The following is a 21,507-nucleotide window of genomic DNA, read 5'->3' as shown; positions in this document are numbered from 1 at the left end:
CAAAGGCTTGGCTCAATTGAAAGCAAACCACAACCATAGAATGGGCTAATTTTTTGTAAGTGAAAGTTTCATCTACTTTGCTTGCAATTCGCTTTTGAAAGCATTAATGTTTGACATGCTTCTTGTGTCATATTCGAGTTTGAGAATGGGGTTTGCATTGGGTTGCTCATTGTTTGCACTTTTGCTACGAGAGAAGGGCTCACTGATCTACCATTCCGTTGGGAGAAGGGCTCACTGATTTGCCATGGCTTTTTGAGAAAGGGCATGAAGAGTTGTTCCACATTTTCTCTAATGGTTGGGGGAGGGGGGACAAGCATGCTGAATGCCTGCCAAACTAGGCAAAAGCAAAAAGGGAGTGAAAAGGAGCAGTAAGAGAAGTGGTAATAAAGGGGTGTTGTGGTAGTGCTCATGGAGAAGATTATTTTATAGATAGAGAGCATTCAACTTTCCACCTCAAGGTTTTTTCTAGAATTGTAGAGGTCATTCAACTTACCACCTCATGGTTTTCTTAGAATTGGAGAGGTTTTAAGACCAAAATATAACTAAAATACGAAAAAATTATGAATTTCAAAAATTGCCAAGATAACTCTTGGAGGTAAATTAAGTTTCATCGTACATACGTTGGTAGTATTTTTGCAACCATTATGTTGCGAGAAGTGGCATGTCTTGGGGTTTGGGCCCACTTGAGTTGGGTGTCGGCGTCTGATTTTCGTAGTAAGATCACTTGCCGATTGATAATGTTGCCATGGGCAGGTGGCCCGTCCGTGTGAGCCATGTGTATGCGTATATGGGAGTAAGGGACCCACCTAGGTTGGATTGCATGTTGAGTGTCAGGACATGCCAAGAGGTGCTAGCCTCTAGTAGGGGGGTTGTTTCCCAATAGCCCGAATGTGCGCATTCAGGTGCGGATGCGGACGTCAATGCGGATCCAAAGAGCCTTCATCAATGGTGAGCTAATGTGGGCTCCAGTGGGAATTTCGATGTATGGGCAACCCGGGTGAGTACTGAGGGTACCACATAAGTGCACCGAACCAAGGCAGGGTGGTAAAAGGTTTGTGTGTGTGTGTGGGGGGGGCGGCGGGGGGGCGTTTAAAGGAGGCGGTTTTGCCGTTGGGGGAGGTGGAGTGGTGGTGGAAAGGAAGGAGGAGCGTAGCTGGCAAATGTCAAGGGGTGTGCTGGCATCAAATGTTCCCCCTCAAACAAACAAAGACACACACACACACACACACTCTCTCTCTACTGCCCACTACTACTACTACTACTACTTCTCTGCCTACTGCCCACCTCCCAACGTTTAAGGTCCGCCTCCTATCTCTCTCTCTCAACCCCACTCCCCTCCTTCACCCCACCCATATCTCTGCCTTTGCTCTCATCCTCAATTTGCTTCTCCTTGCCTTAGCTCTCTCATCTTCAAGCCTTACTCCCACACCCATATCTCTGCCTTAGCTCTCATCCTCGACGTTGGTCTTTGTGCTTTATTAGCTCTTATCTTCAACGTGGGTGTCTCTGTGCTTTTAGCTCTCATACTTAGCTTGCCAATCTTCAAGTTGGGTCTGTGTGCTTTTAGCTCTCTTCCTCAGCTTGCTCATCTTCAAGTTGGGTCTCTGACTTCTTAGCTCTCTACCTCAGCTTGCTCATCTTCAAGTTGGGTCTCTGACTTCTTAGCTCTCTTCCTCAGCTTGCTCACCTCTACCCTCCTCCTTTCCTCCCCTGAGACCTTTCTTTCTTCCACCTCTTCCTCTCCTTCACCGACTTTCAAGAACCTTGCACCCATCTAGCTTGCTTTCTTCATGGATCCCTCCCCCTCTCTTGCCCTGGGAAGAGGCATTGCTGCTTTCGTAGCCTGCTTCCTTCTCCTGTTGCTTCCCTTCTCCTCTGCAACTGACCACATTGTGGGTGCGAATCGTGGATGGCAGATCCCCGCCAATGCTGGGCCGACTGTTAACCTCAACTACACCGACTGGGCGGGAAATCAGACCTTCTATGTCGGTGACGAAATCAGTAAGTTCCCTTGTGATCTTTATGAAAAGGTGTATGAAAATGACCTTCTTTGGTTGTGTGCATTTCCGGCTTAGTTTATGGGAGAAGATAGTGCCATCTCTTTACTTCGTAGTTGGGTTCTCAAGAACGGCGTGTTCCTGACATTTGAATCAACTGCAGCTTTTCACTTTCAAGAAGGCATGCACACCGTTTTCCAAGTGAACTACTCAGTCTACGTAAACTGCACCTTGAGTGCGTATTTCGGACACGATTGGATCTACAACTGGACTGCCAAGAATGGTAGAACTGTCATTCCTCTAAACGAGTCTAAGGTCTACTATTTCGCATGTGGTATCGATAACCATTGCCAGCAGGGCATGAAACTCGCTGTGGATGTGAGAAAGAACTCAACGACCGCCAAGGCTGCTACCGGCTCCAACAAAAAGGAATCGGGAGCTGCTTCAAATACTGTCCTTTGGAGTACTTTAGTTCTGGCGCAGGCCTTGATCTTCTTTAGCGTTTCGCTACTTTTTCCAGCAGTGTGAGACCTATTCGGTTCTTGATTTTTTGGAGTCGTAAGCATCGGGCTCTGCTCGGACCGTGGCTTTTTCTCTGTAGAGCCTCCGATCGTAAATTAGCCTCCCGATTTGTAAGTTGGAAGCTTGTTCAAACTTTCTGGCGGTAATATTTGTGGCCAAGTCTGAGGTTTTTTATGACTGTTGTTAATGGCCGCTCTTCGCAAGTTTTACTACATCTTCATTTCAGCTGTGGCCAGTTCTGACCCTTGGCTCATTATGTTGACAGTAAAGTAAAAGACGATGTGCCCACTCCCTGGAGATGGAGTTTGTTGTGCTTGAACTGGCCCGCATAGAGTTTGAAGCTAAGGGAAAATAAAGAGTGGGTTAGATGTTCTTGCAGGCGAATGATGTTATTCAATTCCGTGTCATTTTACCCCACAGATTTGGATTTGTCACCTCCCAGGCCTTTCCCTTGCTGCTGAGGAGTTATTTTCGCCTTCGACCTACATGAACCTTAATTCTACCTTTTTTGTTTGGGCAAATGAAGAACATTTTCATAGGTTTTGGTTAGAATGGTTGGAATCACATTGTGGTGCAGCCAGAAATTTAACTAGTGACAAGGGTTCACTTTTTCTGTTTTAGGAAGGCTGGCACCCTATAATTAGTGAAGTGAGGAAATTGGCGAAGGATTCAGCCGGGAAAAAAATCAGCCTCCCTAAAAGAGCACTTTTTTTTGAACGAAACGTCAGTGCAGGCAGTGTTAGTCAATGTTTGAATTGGCGTTGACAGTTGGATAATTGCTAATAGGAATCTTTTGTAAAGTAGCACTTGAACGGGTCATCATAATGCCCACCACCCATTTCGTTCTATAGATGCTTATTGTATCTGTTATAGAAGGGTCTTCGAGTGGAATGCACTTGCTTTTGAATAATCTTAATGGGTTACAAGTGGGGAATACTTGTCTTAATCTTTGTTAATATGGGCAATCAATATCCATGGATGTCAGGGTGTTAGTTTTTTCATCTCCACTTCGTCTAATGTTATACACTTGAGTGTTCTTTGTTCATATGGGCAATCAATATCCATGGATGTCTTAGTGTGGGTTTTCTCATCTCCTTTTTGTCTAATGTTGTTCACTTGAGTGCCACACATTGGTGAGTGGTTTATCAAATACACTAAAGTGTTTGTTGCTTCTTTCCTACTCATATATCTAGATTCTTAGTCTACAAAATGCATGCAAAACTTCATAAATTACCCCATTTTTTCCCCTTGAATACATTTGATGTTTTAGAGTATTTGCCATAGTAGTTTTCCTTGAGATGACATTGCTCTTGATAGTACACCCTATTCACTTGCACCTTTTAAAGTTAACTAGTTGGATCCAAGTTGTATGAGATTTTGCTCTAAATCTTTGAGTGGAGATGTAGATCTATACTTGTGCCAATCTCTAGGTTTCGTTGAACTCACCACCATTCTTGTATATTGTGACTTGGCTTTGATAATTGTACCTCTACCTCAAATCTTGGCTTTTAATACCATGTTAAAACATGTTGTGAAAAGGAACTCATCCATGAGATTGCATAAATAGATCCTAGAGAGATAGTAGGATATGGCAATGAATAACACTCCATTAAGGACCAAACTTGAAATTTAAGAGGGCCCTCATTGTCTATATAAAGGAACAAAACTTGAAATTTAAGAGGGCCCTCATTGTCTACATAAAGGAACAAAACTTGAATATGAAAGGGCACTCACTATTTACAAAATGGACCAAAACTTGAATATGAAAGGGCACTCACTATCTACAAAAAGGACCAAAACGGGAACATGCACTCGCAATCTATATAAAGGACCTCCATCTATATAACATCAACATGAAAGGTCATTCATTGTCTAAATAATGTGGATTACTAGCAGGATGTTACTTCACTAAAATCTACCCCTTTGAGGCTTACAAGGAGAGGGTCCTCTCAATGTGCCATTGTGAATATGAGCCCACTCAAAGAATGCTCCTTGGGAAGAGCCGTCTAAAACCCATCGAAGGTGTCCTAGTCTTTTTCAAATACTCATAAATGAAACTTGATTATTTGCTCTTTGATGACAATATTCATTGTATCTAGAAATCTCTCTGCATTTGGTCTCTTTTTTGTTTCTTGATTTATTTATTTTTGCTTAGTCACCTTCCTCCTTTCTTGTTTCCTTTGCCTTTTGGTTAATTGATGTATTTTAGTAAGCATTGGGCTTGCCCAAGAGACTCATGGTTCTTTAGAAAACTAATATAGCTTCTTATGCTTGGGCATTGATGAAAACATAAGAATTGCTTTGCTTGCTAGGTATGTCTTCCTTTTGTTTTTCAATTTTTTTTTGTTAGCTCAATTTTGTTCTGTTTCATTTTCTCTTTTATTTTCATTGTAGAATTTTGAACTTTTGAAAATCAAAAAGCTGAATTTGTATGATTGGTTATATTCTAGTCTTACAAAGTTGTATACCATTTGATAAATCTTATAATGCATCTCTTATTAAGAGTTGCACTATTCCATAGAGGACTATAAGCACATCTTTAACCTATTAACCACGGACATCCAAAAAAAAGAGAGAGGACACATGACAGCTTGGAGGAGAAGAGCTTGCCACATGTCACAAAGAAGGAGCTCTTGGATGGAGGCTTAGAGGGGGGGGGGAGGTGGAAAGACAAGAGGCAGCTTTAGGGGCAAGGAGGAGATAGAAGGTCAGTGGAATGGAGATGGAAGGTCACCTTCAGGAGGAAGGAGGAGATGGAAGGATAATGGAATGAAAGGAGGAGATGGAAGGTCTCAAAGCCATGGGTTAAGGCTTAGCTAAGATTTCAAAATCCAATCTAAGTATGCAAGGTGAATTGATTAGCAATTTAAGAATCAAAGATCCACCTTCAGATGGGGAGTTGTTGAGGATGGTCATGCATCTTTGCCTGTGCAAAGCACATCTTTAATACTCATAGAAACAATCCCTAACCCTAACCCTATGGGAAAAAGGTGTATACATTCTTCATCATCTTCATTATGGGAAACAATCCCTAACCCTATGGGAAAAAGGTGTATACACGCTCCTCTCTCCCCTGCTTTCTTAACATATTATTGGAGCCCATGATTGCTTGTGCTTATTGCATCCTTTGTAGTAGTTCTTATGCTCCTCTTGTAGCCTACAAAGAGAGCTACACTTTTTTCTTTTTATAGCATCTCGATCCAAGCTGTGGCATAAGGTATCTCAATTTGCATTGTTTAGCTTCTTGAGTTTCTAGATTTGTGTTAGTTTTTAAACACTAGCGAGATAGTTCCTTTGTTAGTTTTTGAAGATGAGAGACAGTTCCTTTTTAGCATTTTGTAGCAGACCTCATGTGGAGGATCATCTTGTGTGTTTTGAGAGTAGTGCCTTGATCCCAAAAGCCTCTAGAAACTTTCTTGAACCTTAGGTTTTGCTGTCTCAAGCTTTGTCGCACTGATCTGCTTGCTAGACGCCTTCTCATGCTCTACTCTACCATGTACATCTAGTTTGCACCTCAAAGTTTGTCGTCTTCGAGCCTCCTTGGTTTCCACAGGGCCAATCAAACCTTTGCTCCTACATCTTTAAGCTCTATTCTTTGTGCGCCACACATTAAGTCTCATCATCATTTTTGCTCTTGCCATTGTCCACCTCAAGCCTCTCTACATGTGCCTTCATATGCCACCGTTGCATTTCTTGGGTGATGCCTCTTTTGTTGTAGCTTTGCTTTCCCAAAATCTTTGTACTTAGAGACCTTGTACCATCTCCATCCACATTGTCCATCAGACATCCATCGAGCCATTGATTCCATGCTTCCCCCAAAACTATTCCTACCAGTGCTGTTGTCCATGTCAGAACCTGTCATTTGTGCTACCACAATCATGATTGAAAAGTTCATCTTTCCCTGAGCTTGCTGCTGCTGTTGTAAAACTCTCATGCAATAATGAACCTTTGCCACAGTTTTTAAATCATGATGACATACCCTCAGTCATGTCATGTCATGTCCTTGCGTCAATGACACCATTGTTGACTGTAGCTCCAATGGTGCCCTATTGGTTGTTCCCCTCCAACTGCACCTACTCCTTAGGGGTGCCCTCCTTGCTGTTCCCCCCTTATTACCTTGCTCAGAGGTGTACTTATCACCATTCCACTCTGACTTCTTGCCGCCCTATTGTCCACCCGTCTAGCTATCTAGCTGCTACTCGCTTGTTCCTTGCCCCCGCTGCTCCTTGCCATCCTGCTCCTCACCCTTCCCCATTCTTGTTGTTCCTCGCCTTTATCCTGCTGTTGGTCTTTCCCTCTATCCTGCTCACCTTCTACCTGTCCCAGATCCTGTTCCTCTTCTTTGTCCTGCTGCTCATCTTGCTATTGGTGCCCCTTCTCTTGCTCGGCCTATTGCTCTTCATCTGGTCCACTTGTTCCTGAAGTCCTTGCCCCCTCTGCTGGTTGTGCACTTGGCAACAACACTCTCCGAGACATTAATCTATGTTGGAGCATACATAGGTGGGCGCCGAGCTTGCAATAGGTTTGCCCCCTACTGACGGAGCTAGTTCTCAAAGGCCTTTTCAAAAATTGTGAACCAGTCCACATGGAGCTAGTCCTCCACTGTTGTAACGACTCGGGGTACATACTGGCAAGGCACATACCCCACACTTTTCTTGAGGCTGATGAACTCAAACAAAAATCGACAGGTTGTCTTTAGCCTTTCATCCTTCGACCTATTAATGAGATATCCCAGTGAAGATGAGTAACTTCTTGCCCAAAGAACGCGTCACAGTGTTTAGCATCTGCCATCTTCTTGGGATGGGACCGTGGCTTCATCCAGAATGCTCTTTGTAGAAGCTCTGAAGTAATCTTGACATGTATGTCGTTAATGATGAGGCTATGATCGTTCTCGTCATATGAATCCAAGATCTCCTTGGCCAGCTCATCATAAATGTCCTTCCACGGCAGTTGAGCAAACTTGAGAATTTGATTTGCCACAAGCATAACCGTAAGAAGATCATTGGAGAAGACTTCAACTACACCATCAATAGTTGTGCACTTTGTCCTAATCTATAGTTGGCCGAACATGTAGCTTGTAGACCGTGTCACAGCTCCATAGCTTGCTAACCTTCAGTAACTCTGTCCAGTGAGTCTGCATCGAGACCTGTGGGTGTGCAGCTTGCTCCCACAGGCTGCATCAGTCTGCACTAGCCACAATCCTACACCTTGTTTGTAGAGCATTGCCCATAGCCCAAGATCACATTAAGTTTGATTGCATTAGACTTGGCAGCCTTTAGCATTGGAGGATTTTACACACACACACACACACACACACATATAGACACACACGCACACACACAGATGCGCCAAGTCATTGAACTCTAGATCTCATAGAAAAAAAACAATTCGAACTGAAGAGGAAATAGTATCTTTATTCAAAGAAAATCCTTTACAAGGAAATACAGTACCGCCCAACCACCCCGAAGCCCTACCTCCAGTATCTCAATCTCGATCTCAGTTGGAGGTAGGTATCTCAATCTCAATCTCAATCTTCAGTTCAGAAGTGAAGATTTGCCTTGAAATCTACATGCAAGGAGCTATAGTGAAATGCTCTGCTTTTTCAAAGCTCCTTTCTGTCCTCAGAAAACTAACTTTTGAAGTGTGAACTTGCTTTTACCAAAAAAAGCCCCCCTACTCCAATAATAGACCTTAGTTACAAATTTGCATGTTCTTTTTTTTTAACACTAGAAAATCAGCCCTGTTTGGAGGCCCGTATCTCCCAAACGATGTGGAATCTAAAAACGGTCAATAGGATGACTTTGAACTGTCTCGCGATTCCCCACAACTTTTGTATTCATTAATTTTTGTCAAAATACGCCATCTTGGGCCTAAAAAATGCACTTGAAAATCTTGGACATAAATCCACATAGAAAGAGCAGTTCAAATTGTCTTCTGGCTATTATTCTTCAACCAAATGGTTGAATCACAAAATTTGCAAAGAATCAAACTTGTGGCCAGCTTAGAGATGTACAACACGCTCATATAGACTTTTCTTAAAATACATCATCTTCCCATTCTTATTGCTCTCTCAAAATTTGTCACTATCAGTGTTTGATTACAAAAATATCCAAAACTATAACATAAAACATGAAAGCAAAACATATTAGAGTGTAGTGAGCTGGAGCCTCTCTCACACACACACACACACACGCACACAAGCACGCATGCACGTGCGTGCACGCACACACACACACACACACACAGAGTTACCGTTTAGGGTTAGGGTTAAGTTTTAAAGCAGGTTTATGAATAGGAGATGTTGGTTGTTATTCATGCACTTACTACCTGGAAGCACTATCTTTTGGGTGCTGATTTTTATGTGCAGACATGAGGTAGTTTTTTCACTCAGAGGAAGCTGTCCAAGAAGCACATGTGGTGGGCCAATTTTCTTTCTATGTTCCATTTTCAGATAGTGCATGTGCCAGGCAATAAAAATGTGGTAGCAGATGCTCTTTCGAGGAGGCCGTATGCAGATGCAGTGTCTAAAAAGCCTCTAGTTTCAGCAGTGACCATTTCTTATCACAATGAATTGGATGCCATGATAGATCAGTATGCAGATGATGCTGATTTTTCACGGGTACATGAACTTACAATTTATACCATTAGCAGAGGGTGCACTTATAAGATCTCTTATTGAATTTGCTGGTGCATATGATGCAACCAAGACTTAAAAAGAAAATATGGAAAGAATATCAAAGAGGTATGCGTGTGTGAGCACATTGACTATGCAATGAAAGTCATACAATGACTATAACTTTGGTCCTCTACATTTACAGCCATCTCCCCTTCAAGTTGCAGATATGATCCTTCACCTTTGGGAACAAAACCCAAAAAAGAAGTCGAAGGAAAGCCTGGGAGTAAAAGGAGGGGAATCGTTCTAGATCAAAGGCTACATCAATCAATGACTACATGAATGACTACATGCATGATTGCATGCTATAGATGGCTGAGCGGACATGTCATAAGTCCTTGTGGACCATGAAGCTGATCTATAGAAGATGCATCCACATGTGAAGCTGATTGGTGTAGCCAAGGAGAAGCAATAAGGGTGTCACTAACCCAAAATAACTGATAGCACAGCCTAAGGTATGCTACAATAAACTAATACCTATCATATGAAGCGAAGCCATAGAAGGCTGCATAGTCACTATGGATAGAGTAATCTAGGGGCTACGTAAAAGTAAGGGGTGTTGAAGGTGTAAGTATGGTACTATACTCTACCAAAGAGGCCCGAAAACTTGATGAGGTATGGTCACTTGAAAAACTTGTATGCTCAATTGTCATGAGCTAAATGTGATTTGTTCTGTACATGGCTGAAAATCTAGTAGCATTAGATGTAACACCTATCATAGACTCATCAAGAAGGTGATAGTAAGCAGGCTTAGAAGCTTGAAATACAAGTGAAAATATGTAAGCTATCCAAGATCCGAAGTCATTTAGTGGCTTAAAAAACTGTGGAAGATGACAACAGGAGCAGAGGTAAGGCTAGAGGATGTGTTGGACAACAAGGGGAGGTTACTTATACCGGTAGATGGAGATGAACATGAAGCTTGGGAGGATAGAGATGCCCCATCCCCATGATCATGGGGACTACGATGGACTCGATAATTTCTCATATCTAGGTGACTGGCACATCAGTAGGAGACGTGGGATACTCTAAAGGATCTGTATGAGACAAATAATACATCCCAGATCTTGACTCTTTAGCATCAACTCTACAATATGGATATGGATGAGGGAGATTCGATTCATGACGAGTTGACGAAAGGTGGTGAGGGATTTACTAGCATCAATTGGTCAAAAGGTAGAATCAAGCCAATTGGCCTTGATGGTACTTGGGATGCTACCACAAAATTTTAAGAGCTCTGTTACACTGTGATAGTAGGACAAAAGAAAAAACCTCTGACATTTGAGGAGTTGGGTCCATTACTACTACATCAAAAGGCTTAACAAAGACAAACAAGGCGTTGCTAGCAAAGGACAAAGCTGGCACAGGACAAGGCAAGCCTAATAGTGGCAAGCATAAGAAGGATGATTCTGGAGATGATGAGGACACTTCTAGTAAGAAGAGGAAGCAAAAGAAGAAGTACTTTTATTGTGATGAACCAAGCCATTTTGCGAGCCAGGCCATTTTGGAGATGATTCTGGAGATGATGAGGACACTTCTAGTAAGAAGAGGAAGCAAACGAAGAAGTGCTTCTATTGTGACAAGCCATGCCATTTTGCAAAAGATTGCAAAAACAAGAAGGCGGATCAAATGAACAAGAAGAAAAAGTCCAACTCAAATTCAGATGGTGAACCAAAAGCTAATGTGGTAATCAAAGAATTGTTCTTGGTGACATCTCCATGTGTTACTGAGGTCATATACACAAACCTAGAAGTCAAAGTGAAGATGTCTGATATTGAGATGTGGGCCGATGGGAAGCTAGAGACCTTTGTGAAGGTGAAGGATAGCAACGAGTGCTTGGACTCTTCTAGGTGCATGGCTGTTGATACTAATATGAGGATGGATTCCATGGAGTGCCCTAGGGTTTCGAGTTCAGATGGATGCTATAATTCAAAAGGGGGAATTATAGGATTACATAGGTCATTGGTATGTGCCTCCATGATACATGGTTTACTTTCAGAGCAAGCACACAGGCAGTACGACATTCTAGTATGTACTTGATGTCACTAATTTAAGCCATTATAACATGTTGTGGAGAGAATCTTCTCTTCATGTATCAAAGATAATGCGATATTGGAAAGAGTGTGCCTTCTTCAAAGGTAGAAGGCGAAGTGAGGGCACTTCTTTAAATCTCAGAAGCATATTGTTAGAAGGTAATGGACAGGGTGTATTGAAGCCAAAAGCGTACTTGGCTATCTAGAGATATTCTTGGGATTTCATTTCTCGAGATGGCTCTTTTGTTGTGGATATTTCCAAAGGGGGGATGGGTTGAAGCAGACCCTCAGAACATGGTGCCTGGAAGACTCTAGGTTGTTCATTCATTATGAGGGGTATAGCTAGAAGACTATGGCATCTAGATTGCTTGAGTTTGAAGGCAGGAAACATGACTAAAGTAGGTGGTGTTATTTTGGTACTGCCTTGGATGGACCTCTGTACTAGGATGGTTTAATTGTGTAGGACCAAACCTAGAGGAGCAAGAACCACTGGTTGAAAAGCCAGGAACTAGAATCAACACCAGATTGTTCCACAGGGTTTCATCATGGGATCTGTTAGGGAAACTTCATTAAGGAATTGGCATTGGGTCGAGATGTGTCAGTGTGTTATCGCTAGAGTAATATCATCCATTGAAATTAAACTTCTGAATGAATCATTCATTTATCAAACTTGGATAAAGTTTGTGGTTCATTGTGCAATGACTTCATCACTTCTACTCATTATTCGAGTAGAGAGGCGGAGCTGTATGAGATTTTTTATTGTGAGATAGATGTCATTGGCATAGTCCACAAGCACCTGGATCTTTTCAAAGATGTGGTAGATTACATCAGAGAGAAAATTAAGCCTTACATGATCCAGCTAGACATACATAGAGTAGAATGGGTTCCCATCAATCTCTGTTAGCTTTTGGATTCTCACAACCTGAACATGCACGCAAGAAGAAATCTTGGTGCTGCATAAAATAACACTCAACCTCACATAAAACGACAATGGAGAAAGAGAGCTTCTCATGAAATATACTCACACATAGTGCTATTAAACCTTATCGGTTACAAGCTATCTAATGCACGATCAGAGGATACACTAGCAAACACGACTATAACTATAGATGCTACCATAGCTATCTCCTCAGGTCGACCGACCTTGTTGGAGCTCACAAAAATATGGCTTCATCCCAAGAACTCTGCTACGGATCACTCAATCTTCACTAGACGACTCTCATCAGAGTTTTGGACAAGAAGAAGAAGCATTTTGCCATTCCATAGATTTATAGGGAAGCTATGTTTCCATCACGAGCTCCCGGAAGTCTCCGAACTACCTCAACTCGATGCTCCTAGAAACGCTATGCAACCTTCAGAGTGCCATGTGTTATCCATGTATTGGCCAACCGACTACAGCTAGACTTTCAACCAATCAAACCCTTCGACCCTGCATGGTCCAATTAGAATCAAGAATCCACATCCTTCTAGCAATTGCACTACTCCAAGTGTACCCCACATGAGTGCTTTCTGCTAACAATCTCATCATCGAATGTCACCAGGCTGATAGTGTTTTTAGGCATACGTTGCAGAGAGTTTTTAAATCCCTTAGTCCAAAATTTTTTAGAAGAATTTCAAAGGATGAAGAGTCAGATAGATCTGCAAAGCGAGTCCCGTAGGAACCCATTTTGTTGATCTCACTATGAATAGCTCCATGTTAGAGATTGATTGGTGCTTTGCACTATAGTCTTGCTTGTGTACTATTGAGACTGTCTACCCATGACAACAGAGATCTGCCACACTATGGGGCTAATGCTGGACCCATCAATCTATATTACTCCCTCTCAAAATAATTTATTTTGTAAACCATGATCCAAGTGTGAATGTAAGTGGAGTACTGAACCACAATATTGTATCATTCTATTGAAATGTTGAGAATACTCCATGTTCCTTTTGACATCCTCTTCCTCTTGAGAAGCATGACAACAATCCCTTTTCTCTTGGTAAAGTGTAAGAACCTTATTTGTTTAATCGATGTTGATTACCAATTATCATACACTTGAATCCAAACATGTTCATATATAGTATAAATTGGTGTTGCAAATGATATGTTTGATACTGTAAAGAAAAAGATCAAAATTCTATCAAGAGAAAGGTAGTGTAAAGAGAAACCTGACATTCCATTTACCAATAATAAATTATAAATTTCGATACCTTTGGGAGTCTTCCAACAACAAGGATACAATGGTAGTACATTTAAGTATGCATACCAAAAAAAAAAGAACAACTCTCCTACATGGACATCCCTAATGGATTGTATTACAAAATATCCAAACATATCAGTATCCAAAACATCTTGTTTGCATTCAATCCGAGGTGGTAAATTAGAGTCATATACATACATGACATTCATCCTTTCTTTACAATTAATAGAGCAATAGATGTTTCCACCTATATTTCTATACAATGTATCTCCCACAATGTATTGCCTATCCTCTCTTGGTGTAAAATTTGGCCATAGGTCCTCAACCTTGCAAATAAGAGCAGAGAGTAATCCAAGTATCATAACCATACTTTGGCCCATTGTACACCAAAAATACTCTACTTCTACGTTTGTGTGTATAAACAAGCCATAACTTGCTCCCAAAATTAAAGACCTCTTCACTTCAAAACTCAACTACAAAATCAATTGGTATTGGGAGCTTGTGCTCCCACAAGCTTAGGGTCGAATTAAAGAATTAACTTATTCTTGTGGATATAAGAAAAAGCAAAATTTGGACAAAAATGACCGTAAAAGAAATTAAGGAAAAGACACATCGCAGATAAGCAATTATGAATAATTACCATTATCAAGGATTTGTTATATTTTTAGTCCAAGCAATGTTCATTGACTTGTTTTGTATGCTTTTGTAGACTGGGCCAGCCCAATTTTAGTGACATACAAAGAAGCTTGCACATCACCCAATTTTAGATACTCTCTAGATATATACGAGCAAAGATAACCTTAATTTAGGGCATACAAACACACTTATTATATAACCACATAATCCAAGCCACCTTTTTCTCTTTAGAGCTCCTATTTAGAAAAGTCCAAAGTGGTTGGTCCTCGCTCGAGCTTCTTCTCGTCTAGCTCACAAGCATCTCCACTTTCCATTTTGTGGTGGGAAATTCCAAAATCGTTGTGAACTAGACAATTTAAAGACTAGTTTTGGAGTTTCCTCCTCCAAGAACTCTTTGATGTACTTCATAGTAAACTCCTCCCACTCTAAAATAACCTTTTTTAAATACACATATTGATGATGATTGACATTTATGTTTCATTTCCATATGGATCATTTATAGTGTTCCTTATGTCTAACACGTTTTTCAACCAAAGGATAAGGGAGAAGTTCATTATTCAACATATATCTGTTAACACTTCCAAGCCCCTTCAAGTTATATCTGACGTTAATAGTCTTCCAAGGCATCTCTTTTCACTCATGGCTAGAGGCACCTAGCTTTCAGTCATGTACCCAACTGATGTAGGCCTCCATTGTAGTTATTGACTTGCTCGAGTTCAAACCTACTTTTAACCATTCATTGTAGTACTTAAGCAAAATTTCACAAATTTCATGTGTAATTTCATAAAACTCTTTCAATTTCTCCCTACACCTACCCACGTTGGCCTAGGATTTTGACACAAGGAAATTAATAGTTTTGGGTCAAAGGACCTTGTCACTTTTCTTTTGCCATCACCTGTCTTCCATTGTTATGAACTTGGATGCTTTTGATGCTACTAGAAGGACTTTTGTTTTGAAGATATGATGGTGCAAATTCAAAGATCATGGAGTCTCCCATCCTCAATAAACATTGAAACATTGTTGGCCCTAACTTTCTTGTAAGTTGTGCCCTTTGCTTGAGAAATTTCTCCCACTTTTTGAAATCTCTATTGTTGTCATTTCATCAAGCAAGACTTCTCTGTATTTGGCAAACTACCTTTGACATTTGGCAAGTTACCTTGGACATATCTATTCATAATAACCAACAATTGTGTAAAAAGTGCATTTGATGTAGTAATCACACGAACATCTTTTGGATTGTACTTTGCTCCAAAAGTTGCAAGAAATCCTACACAAAAATAACATAGTATGACACATTGATGCTCAATATTGGTCTTAAAACTGAGCTTGTATCAACAATAGAGTATGACACACTGATGTTCAAGATCCATTTTGAACTGATCTTGTTTCAACCTAGCTTCACCAATCTTTTTGAAAATATAAACAAAGCAAAATCCAAAAAATTATGATCAAAGAAATACTTACATGCCATTCTTTTTGTGAAGTGTGTCATTTAGCAACTTTTAGGAGTACCACATGCAATTTTTTTATTCATATCAATTTTTGTTATCCTCTTTGCATACATTATGTTTTCTAGACTCAACTACTTTAATAGGATTCTCTTGCAAAATTTTTGCATCTCCGATTGAGTGTTGTCCCAAGAGTACCCAATAAGATGAAGCCATTGTCATGCTTTTAAATGCCCATTTCAAAATAAGCACAATGACAAAACAACTAGACCATAGTATATTTGTAAACTCTACATCACAACATGAATATGCATTATCTATTTTGAAGAAAAAAAAAAGTGAAAAGGAATGGATCATAACTCAAATGTAGATTCTACATTATATATCCAAACAAAAAATCAATGTGCATGTCTACATCCACCCCCAGGTCCAGTAAGATGATACACAAGGTTGGTTTTAAAATTGATCTTAGTAGCACATCAAATTCAAAAAGGTCATACCTTGTGCAAGGTGGAGGATACCCAAGGTCGATTTGTAGCACCTCTTATTCTTAAAAGGCCCTCCAAGATGATACCCAATTTTGATTTAAAAGTATACCTTGATGGCACTTCTTCTTTTGGAAGGGAGGGCCTTTTAAGGTAAGGATGATAGCTAAGGTCAATTCTAAACTGCCCTTGGTGGTATCTTTTCTTTTAAAAAGGGACAGCTATTGCCAAGGATTATTTTAAACCAGTGTCCTTGGTGGTACCTATCCTTTTTCATGGGGGGCTGAGGCAAGTTGTAGGATCAACAAGGTCAGCTTTAAAACCTTGGTTGCAAGTGAGAGCCTTGGTGATGGAGGAGAATTCCAACATCGATTTAAAAGCTGGCATTGGCGGCACATATTTTTATTGTAGGGAGAGACCTAGTGATGGAGGATAAAAGCCAAGGTTAGTTTTAAAACCAACCTTGGTGGCACCTATCATACTTGCAAGGGAGAGACCTAGTGATATACTATGATAGCCAAGATTGATCTTGGGTGCCACCTATTGTTTTGTAAGAGGACTGTAAGAGGAGGGCACGAGACACAAGTTGTAGGATTCCCAAGGTCTACTTGGGGCATAGTAGCCCTTGGTAGCACCTCCACTTTTTCCAAGTGCAAAGATAGTTGATGGAGGATAGCCAAGGTTTGTTTTAAAATCATCCTTGGTGGTACCTCTCATTTTGGAAGGGGAGGTTGAGAGGGCAAGGTGCAAGACTTCTAATGATGATTTTCAAAAAGACCTTAGTGGCTTCTCACCTTCTAACAAGGGACATTCTTGTAATGGAGCATGATAGCCAAGATCAGTTTTAAAACCAACATTGGTGGAATCTCTCCCTCTTTCAAGTTAGGGCCTTGGTGAGGATGGGTGTCACCAAAGGTCAAATTTAAAATCAACCCTAGCTACCAAGGTCAGTTTTAAAAACAATACTGGCATTCATTATCCATCACCAAGCTCTCCCTTGTAAGAATAAGAGGTGCCTTTAAGCCCAATTTTAAAACCAAACTTGGAAATCATGCACCTTGCCTGAGAGCCTCCACCCAAAATGAGAGGTTCCACCAAGGACATTTTAAAATCAACCTTTGATATCCTCTGCCACCAAGGCTCACCCTTACAAGAAGTATAGGTGCAAGCAAGGTCACCATCTAAACAAATTTTTTGAAGAGAACTCATGTCCTTGCAAGGCTAAAGGACCCATGGATACAAAGTCCAACATGTGCTAGTTTCTAAGGTGGCCATGAGACCATCAGGGGATATTTGGACTCCAAAATGGCCTCTTGGATTAGAAATTATGCAATCCCTTGATCTAAAGATTAGGGCCCAGCCAACAGTAAGGCTTGCAAATTTGGAAACCATATTGGTCTCCCATTGGTAGAGAGCTCGACTTTAGTAAGCCACCTCCATCCCCCTCCCCCGATTGTCCCTATCTTTTAACTCTCTTGGTCCCTTGTCCCATCCTCATAGAGGGCCCTTTATCTCGTGTATTCTCTTCCCTCCAAAGAGAAGCCCCAAAAGAAAAACGGTAATCCATCCAAATGTTCCCCCAAGTGGCTACTATGTACCAACCCCTCTTATAAGGAAAAATAAGCTCTTGTAGTGTTGTAACATGGCTAGGAAGTGCTTACTCTTTCTTTATCATATTTCAAAGTCAGTTAATGTTGCAATAGGGATGAATCCCATTTCCTATTGCATGCTAAAGCTAGGCCTCCACTTTTGTGCATGTATTAGTGAAGGATGCAAATGGACTAAAAATGATTTAGGTCTATGTCGTGAGTTATAACGTCTTTGACTGGTCGACTTAGATCGAAAGAATAGAAACAAAGGGACAAAACATTACAAATGGGCTTTCTAAAAAGGTGAAAGACCATAAAGCTGAGAGCCCAATGTACCTATACAAGTTATAACATAGAGTTGAAACCTAAATCTAAATCTCACATTCAATCAAATTTTAAGTTTTTGTGTCACATTTCTCCATTTTGTGGTTTTAATAGCTACTATCATTTTTCCATTCTTGCTATTATTGTCTCATTATACTTTACATATTTTTTATTATTGTTGATATCTACATCTTCTAAATTCCCTTCGATTTTATTTATTTTTGGGTTTGAAAAATGAGGGTTTTCAATTATAGCGTCATCATAGATACAACTTTACATCAGGTGTGTGTCTCTTAGTCCTTAAAATACAAGAAAATATCCATTGTATGAAATAAAACATAGAACTTCTGTTTGGGAATCAACACTTTGTTTATGTTTGAGCACATCACACAATAGGCTCCAAGTGCCTTTTGTTGTTTTGAAGGTGCCTTTTTAAGACTTGCTATAACCTTCTAGAAGTGCATGTCACATTCCTTGATGATCGTGTCTCTTTCCTATTATCCATGGGTAGGTGAGTTGTAATGTGGTTGTAAAGCATCCAAAAATACATTAGTAAATAGCATTGCATTTCTTTGTAACCATATGAACCATAAAACATTTTTCCTCAACAGATTCTAGTTACTCTTTTTCCTTAGCACAACATCTCCTAACAAATCATTGTCAGGCAAAAATTGGAAAACCCTACCTACTGAACAGATTCCATCCCAAAATCCCTTTGAAAATCTAGATTTGATGAACAGGTGAGTGACATCTTCAAGGGTTCTCTTACATCTCTTGCACATGTTGCTCCCTTTACCTATGGCCATAGCCTTGCATCCTGTCCACATGCCATTGCACATGACTAACCACGTTAGGCATGACTATTTTCTCAAGGATATCTTGGACCCATAGACATCCTCATGCAAGTGCTAACCGGATCCTTTCTCAACCATTCTCTGTGTCCATCACTTCTCGAGTGTGCATTGAGAGCATTAGAAGTGGAAGTAGGTTCTTTCAGACTGGCCATTCAAATTCTCTAATGAAATTCCTGTCTACCTCCCATCCAGGTCAAAGAATCCATATCCCAAACTTGCAATCTTTCTCGAATTGCCAGGTAGTCAAACCTATTGATCTAAAGATTTCTCTTAATTCTCTCTCTTGCATCCATCTTTCTTCCCTCTAGACCCCCTCATCTTCCCATGTTCTCACCCCTTTCTTGTTAAGCCTCATGGCATGTTTCAGCAAAACATCAGGAAGGCATTTCTCCCTCCATATCATTGAGAACCATATGAAGTCGTGAGCTATGAAAGTTCCTATTTTCGTAGATAATCCAGCTCTTACACCTGGCTAGTTTGGCGTTCTTAAAGTGTCTTTTGGATAGAAAAGACCAGCTCATTTTCCTATTTTTGAGCTACATGGATTATCCACTTACCAAAGAATCTTATAGTTGACCACTCAATATTGACAATACCCAACCGTCCCTCTTTTTTGGAAGTGTGTAGAAGTCCCACCTCACTTTGCCATCCTATGATGGTTCTCATCTCCCCCCCACAGAAAAGTCCTGAATATGGCATTCAGTTTATTAATCCCTATCCTTGAGAAAAGCCAGACGAGATAAAATAAATAACTGAAGGGAATAGGTAGTGGTTCAAGACGAGCTTTCTCCTCGCTAGGGATGATTGGATACCTTGCCAAGTTTGGATCTTCTTTTTAATTTCTAAATGACCCACTCTCATTTGTCCCTGATTGAGCAGTGGAATCGCATTGGTATGCCCATCGTCTTTGCACCCACTATCCTTAACTACTACCCTTTGTTCCATATACCCCATTTTGTTATGATTTGTCTTGGACCCTGACACTAGGCAAAATGTGTCGAGACATTCTAAGATAGCCTCTTTAGAAATGTGGTGAGATTGGTGTCATCACAGTGAACAGTTTGCATAGTACTTGTGAACCATTACCATTTTTTTCTCTGTTTTATCTTGAATGACCCACCCAGTGCATCTGCAGCAATAGCAAAGAGGAGAGGAGATAGAGCACACCCTTGCCTAATTGACCTTCTCATAACCAAAAAGGTTGAGAGCTTACGCGATTTCCTTCTACTTTGGCTCTTGATTTTTGAAGTCATGTTTCCATCAAGCGATAGAACCTCCATGCCTTGTAAAGATTGGAGGATAAATCCCCATTCCATTCTATCATAGGATTTATTAAAATTGACCTTCACAAAGCAAATATCTTTTCCTTGGCTAGTTCTAAGTCCTCCCATTCGGTAATGACATGCTCCAGTTATATTCCTCCCATCTTTGTTTTGAGCCATAAAGCCAAGGCCTTAGCTATGATCTTATAGCTTCCGTTGAGCATAGTGAGAGCCTGCCACTTACTAAGGACTTCCTTAGCCTACCTGTAGGAATAAGCTTGATCATCCTTGTGTTTATTCTTGGGTCAAGAGGCCCTCTGCTTATTGAATCCTCCCAAAGCTCCTTCAGCTTAGGTCCTATTGTTTCCCAAAACCAAGTGTAGAATACTACTGGTAACCCATCTTCTCCCGGAGTTCTTCCTTAGCCATGTGCATATTTGCTTCCTCCCTTTGTATATATCATGTATAGGTGGAGGGGAAATAGATCAGAAGATCTAAAGCAAAAGCAACGGGGGAGTATATGTTGTATGGCTCTAATGCTTCCCAGGGCTCCTCACTGCATCAATTTAACTGTTGCACACTATATTTGTGCTTCTACAAATACATTTGTAGCTCAAGAACTCGTTTTAACTTTGAACTATTGAAGACCATAATAGCCATTACAAATGCCTACTCCATGGCCGTTAAGCATCACATTCATCTCTGTATACATTGCCTAGCTGTTGTACTAGACTAAAATCCTCCCATACACACACATTATATCAATGTCAGCCACTCTCACCATCCAGGTCTCCCAACCCGCTTAAGTCTACGCTTTTAACTCTTGCAAAACGATTCAAGGCTGTGGACAAACTCTCCCCTTGCAAACTGTACTTGTCATTTTGACAGCCACGCACAGTGTTTTTACACAGATCATGCTACAAATGAATCCATGGCTTGCTGGCAATGGACAACAGTAGATACACGAGCCTCTTGCAAGTACTGAGAAATATTGGAGATCTGGTATTTGCCTTATTGATCAGTGCAGAGAATGGAATTGACCCATTAAGCTTGGGTGTGGACACAAGGATAGATCTAATATACATGTCCACATTTGAGCGGTATATGCGTGTGTGTGTGTGTGTGTGTGTGTGTGAGAGAGAGAGAGAGAGAGAGATGCTGTGTGTGTGTGTGCACAGACAGGTTGGGCTCAGTTTAATTGTTTAGGACTGAACAATCATTTTATGGTTGTCTACATGCACGGGACCTAGATTATCCCAACTTTTTGTCATTTAATGATGTCTTCTGATGTTTGGAGCTGGTTGTCCCTTTCTTTGGAACTGTTTTTTGTAATATAATGACAACTGGATTTCACACAAAAAAAGTGTGTATACATACATACATCCTACATACATAAAGAAGAGAGTCAAGAATGGGAGTGAGGGAGGGGAAATTTACGAGAGGAAGCCTGGACATCATAGAAAATGTAGCATAGGTTTTCCTCTCATTTGATTTGCTCTACTGG

At 40.7% G+C, this 21,507-nt stretch overlaps 1 protein-coding gene across 2 annotated transcripts; it reads left to right on the top strand.

Moving 5' to 3' along the window:
- Positions 1 to 1,573: 1,573 nt before the first annotated feature.
- On the top strand, positions 1,574 to 3,145 carry LOC147879748 (mavicyanin-like). 2 transcript variants are annotated; one of them, XR_015540671.1, is made up of 3 exons: positions 1,574 to 2,001; positions 2,161 to 2,629; positions 2,785 to 3,145. XR_015540671.1 is itself a non-coding variant. In XM_087371968.1 (2 exons), exons 1-2 carry the CDS (start codon positions 1,791 to 1,793, stop codon positions 2,523 to 2,525), a joined length of 576 nt encoding a protein of 191 aa, XP_087228094.1. In that variant the 5' UTR covers positions 1,785 to 1,790; the 3' UTR covers positions 2,526 to 2,744. The 2 variants fall into 2 exon arrangements, 1 of the variants encoding a protein (XP_087228094.1); XM_087371968.1 differs by lacking the exon at positions 2,785 to 3,145 and having other exon boundaries at positions 1,785 to 2,001; positions 2,161 to 2,744.
- Positions 3,146 to 21,507: the final 18,362 nt, after the last annotated feature.

Source organism: Dipteris shenzhenensis, chromosome 33 (genome assembly GCF_047967505.1).
Source record: "Dipteris shenzhenensis isolate YYH24624 ecotype China chromosome 33, Dip_SZ_1.0, whole genome shotgun sequence".
Taxonomy (NCBI): domain Eukaryota; kingdom Viridiplantae; phylum Streptophyta; class Polypodiopsida; order Gleicheniales; family Dipteridaceae; genus Dipteris; species Dipteris shenzhenensis.
The sequence above is the reverse complement of the archived record's forward strand: the minus strand, read 5'-3'. Positions and strand labels throughout refer to the sequence as shown.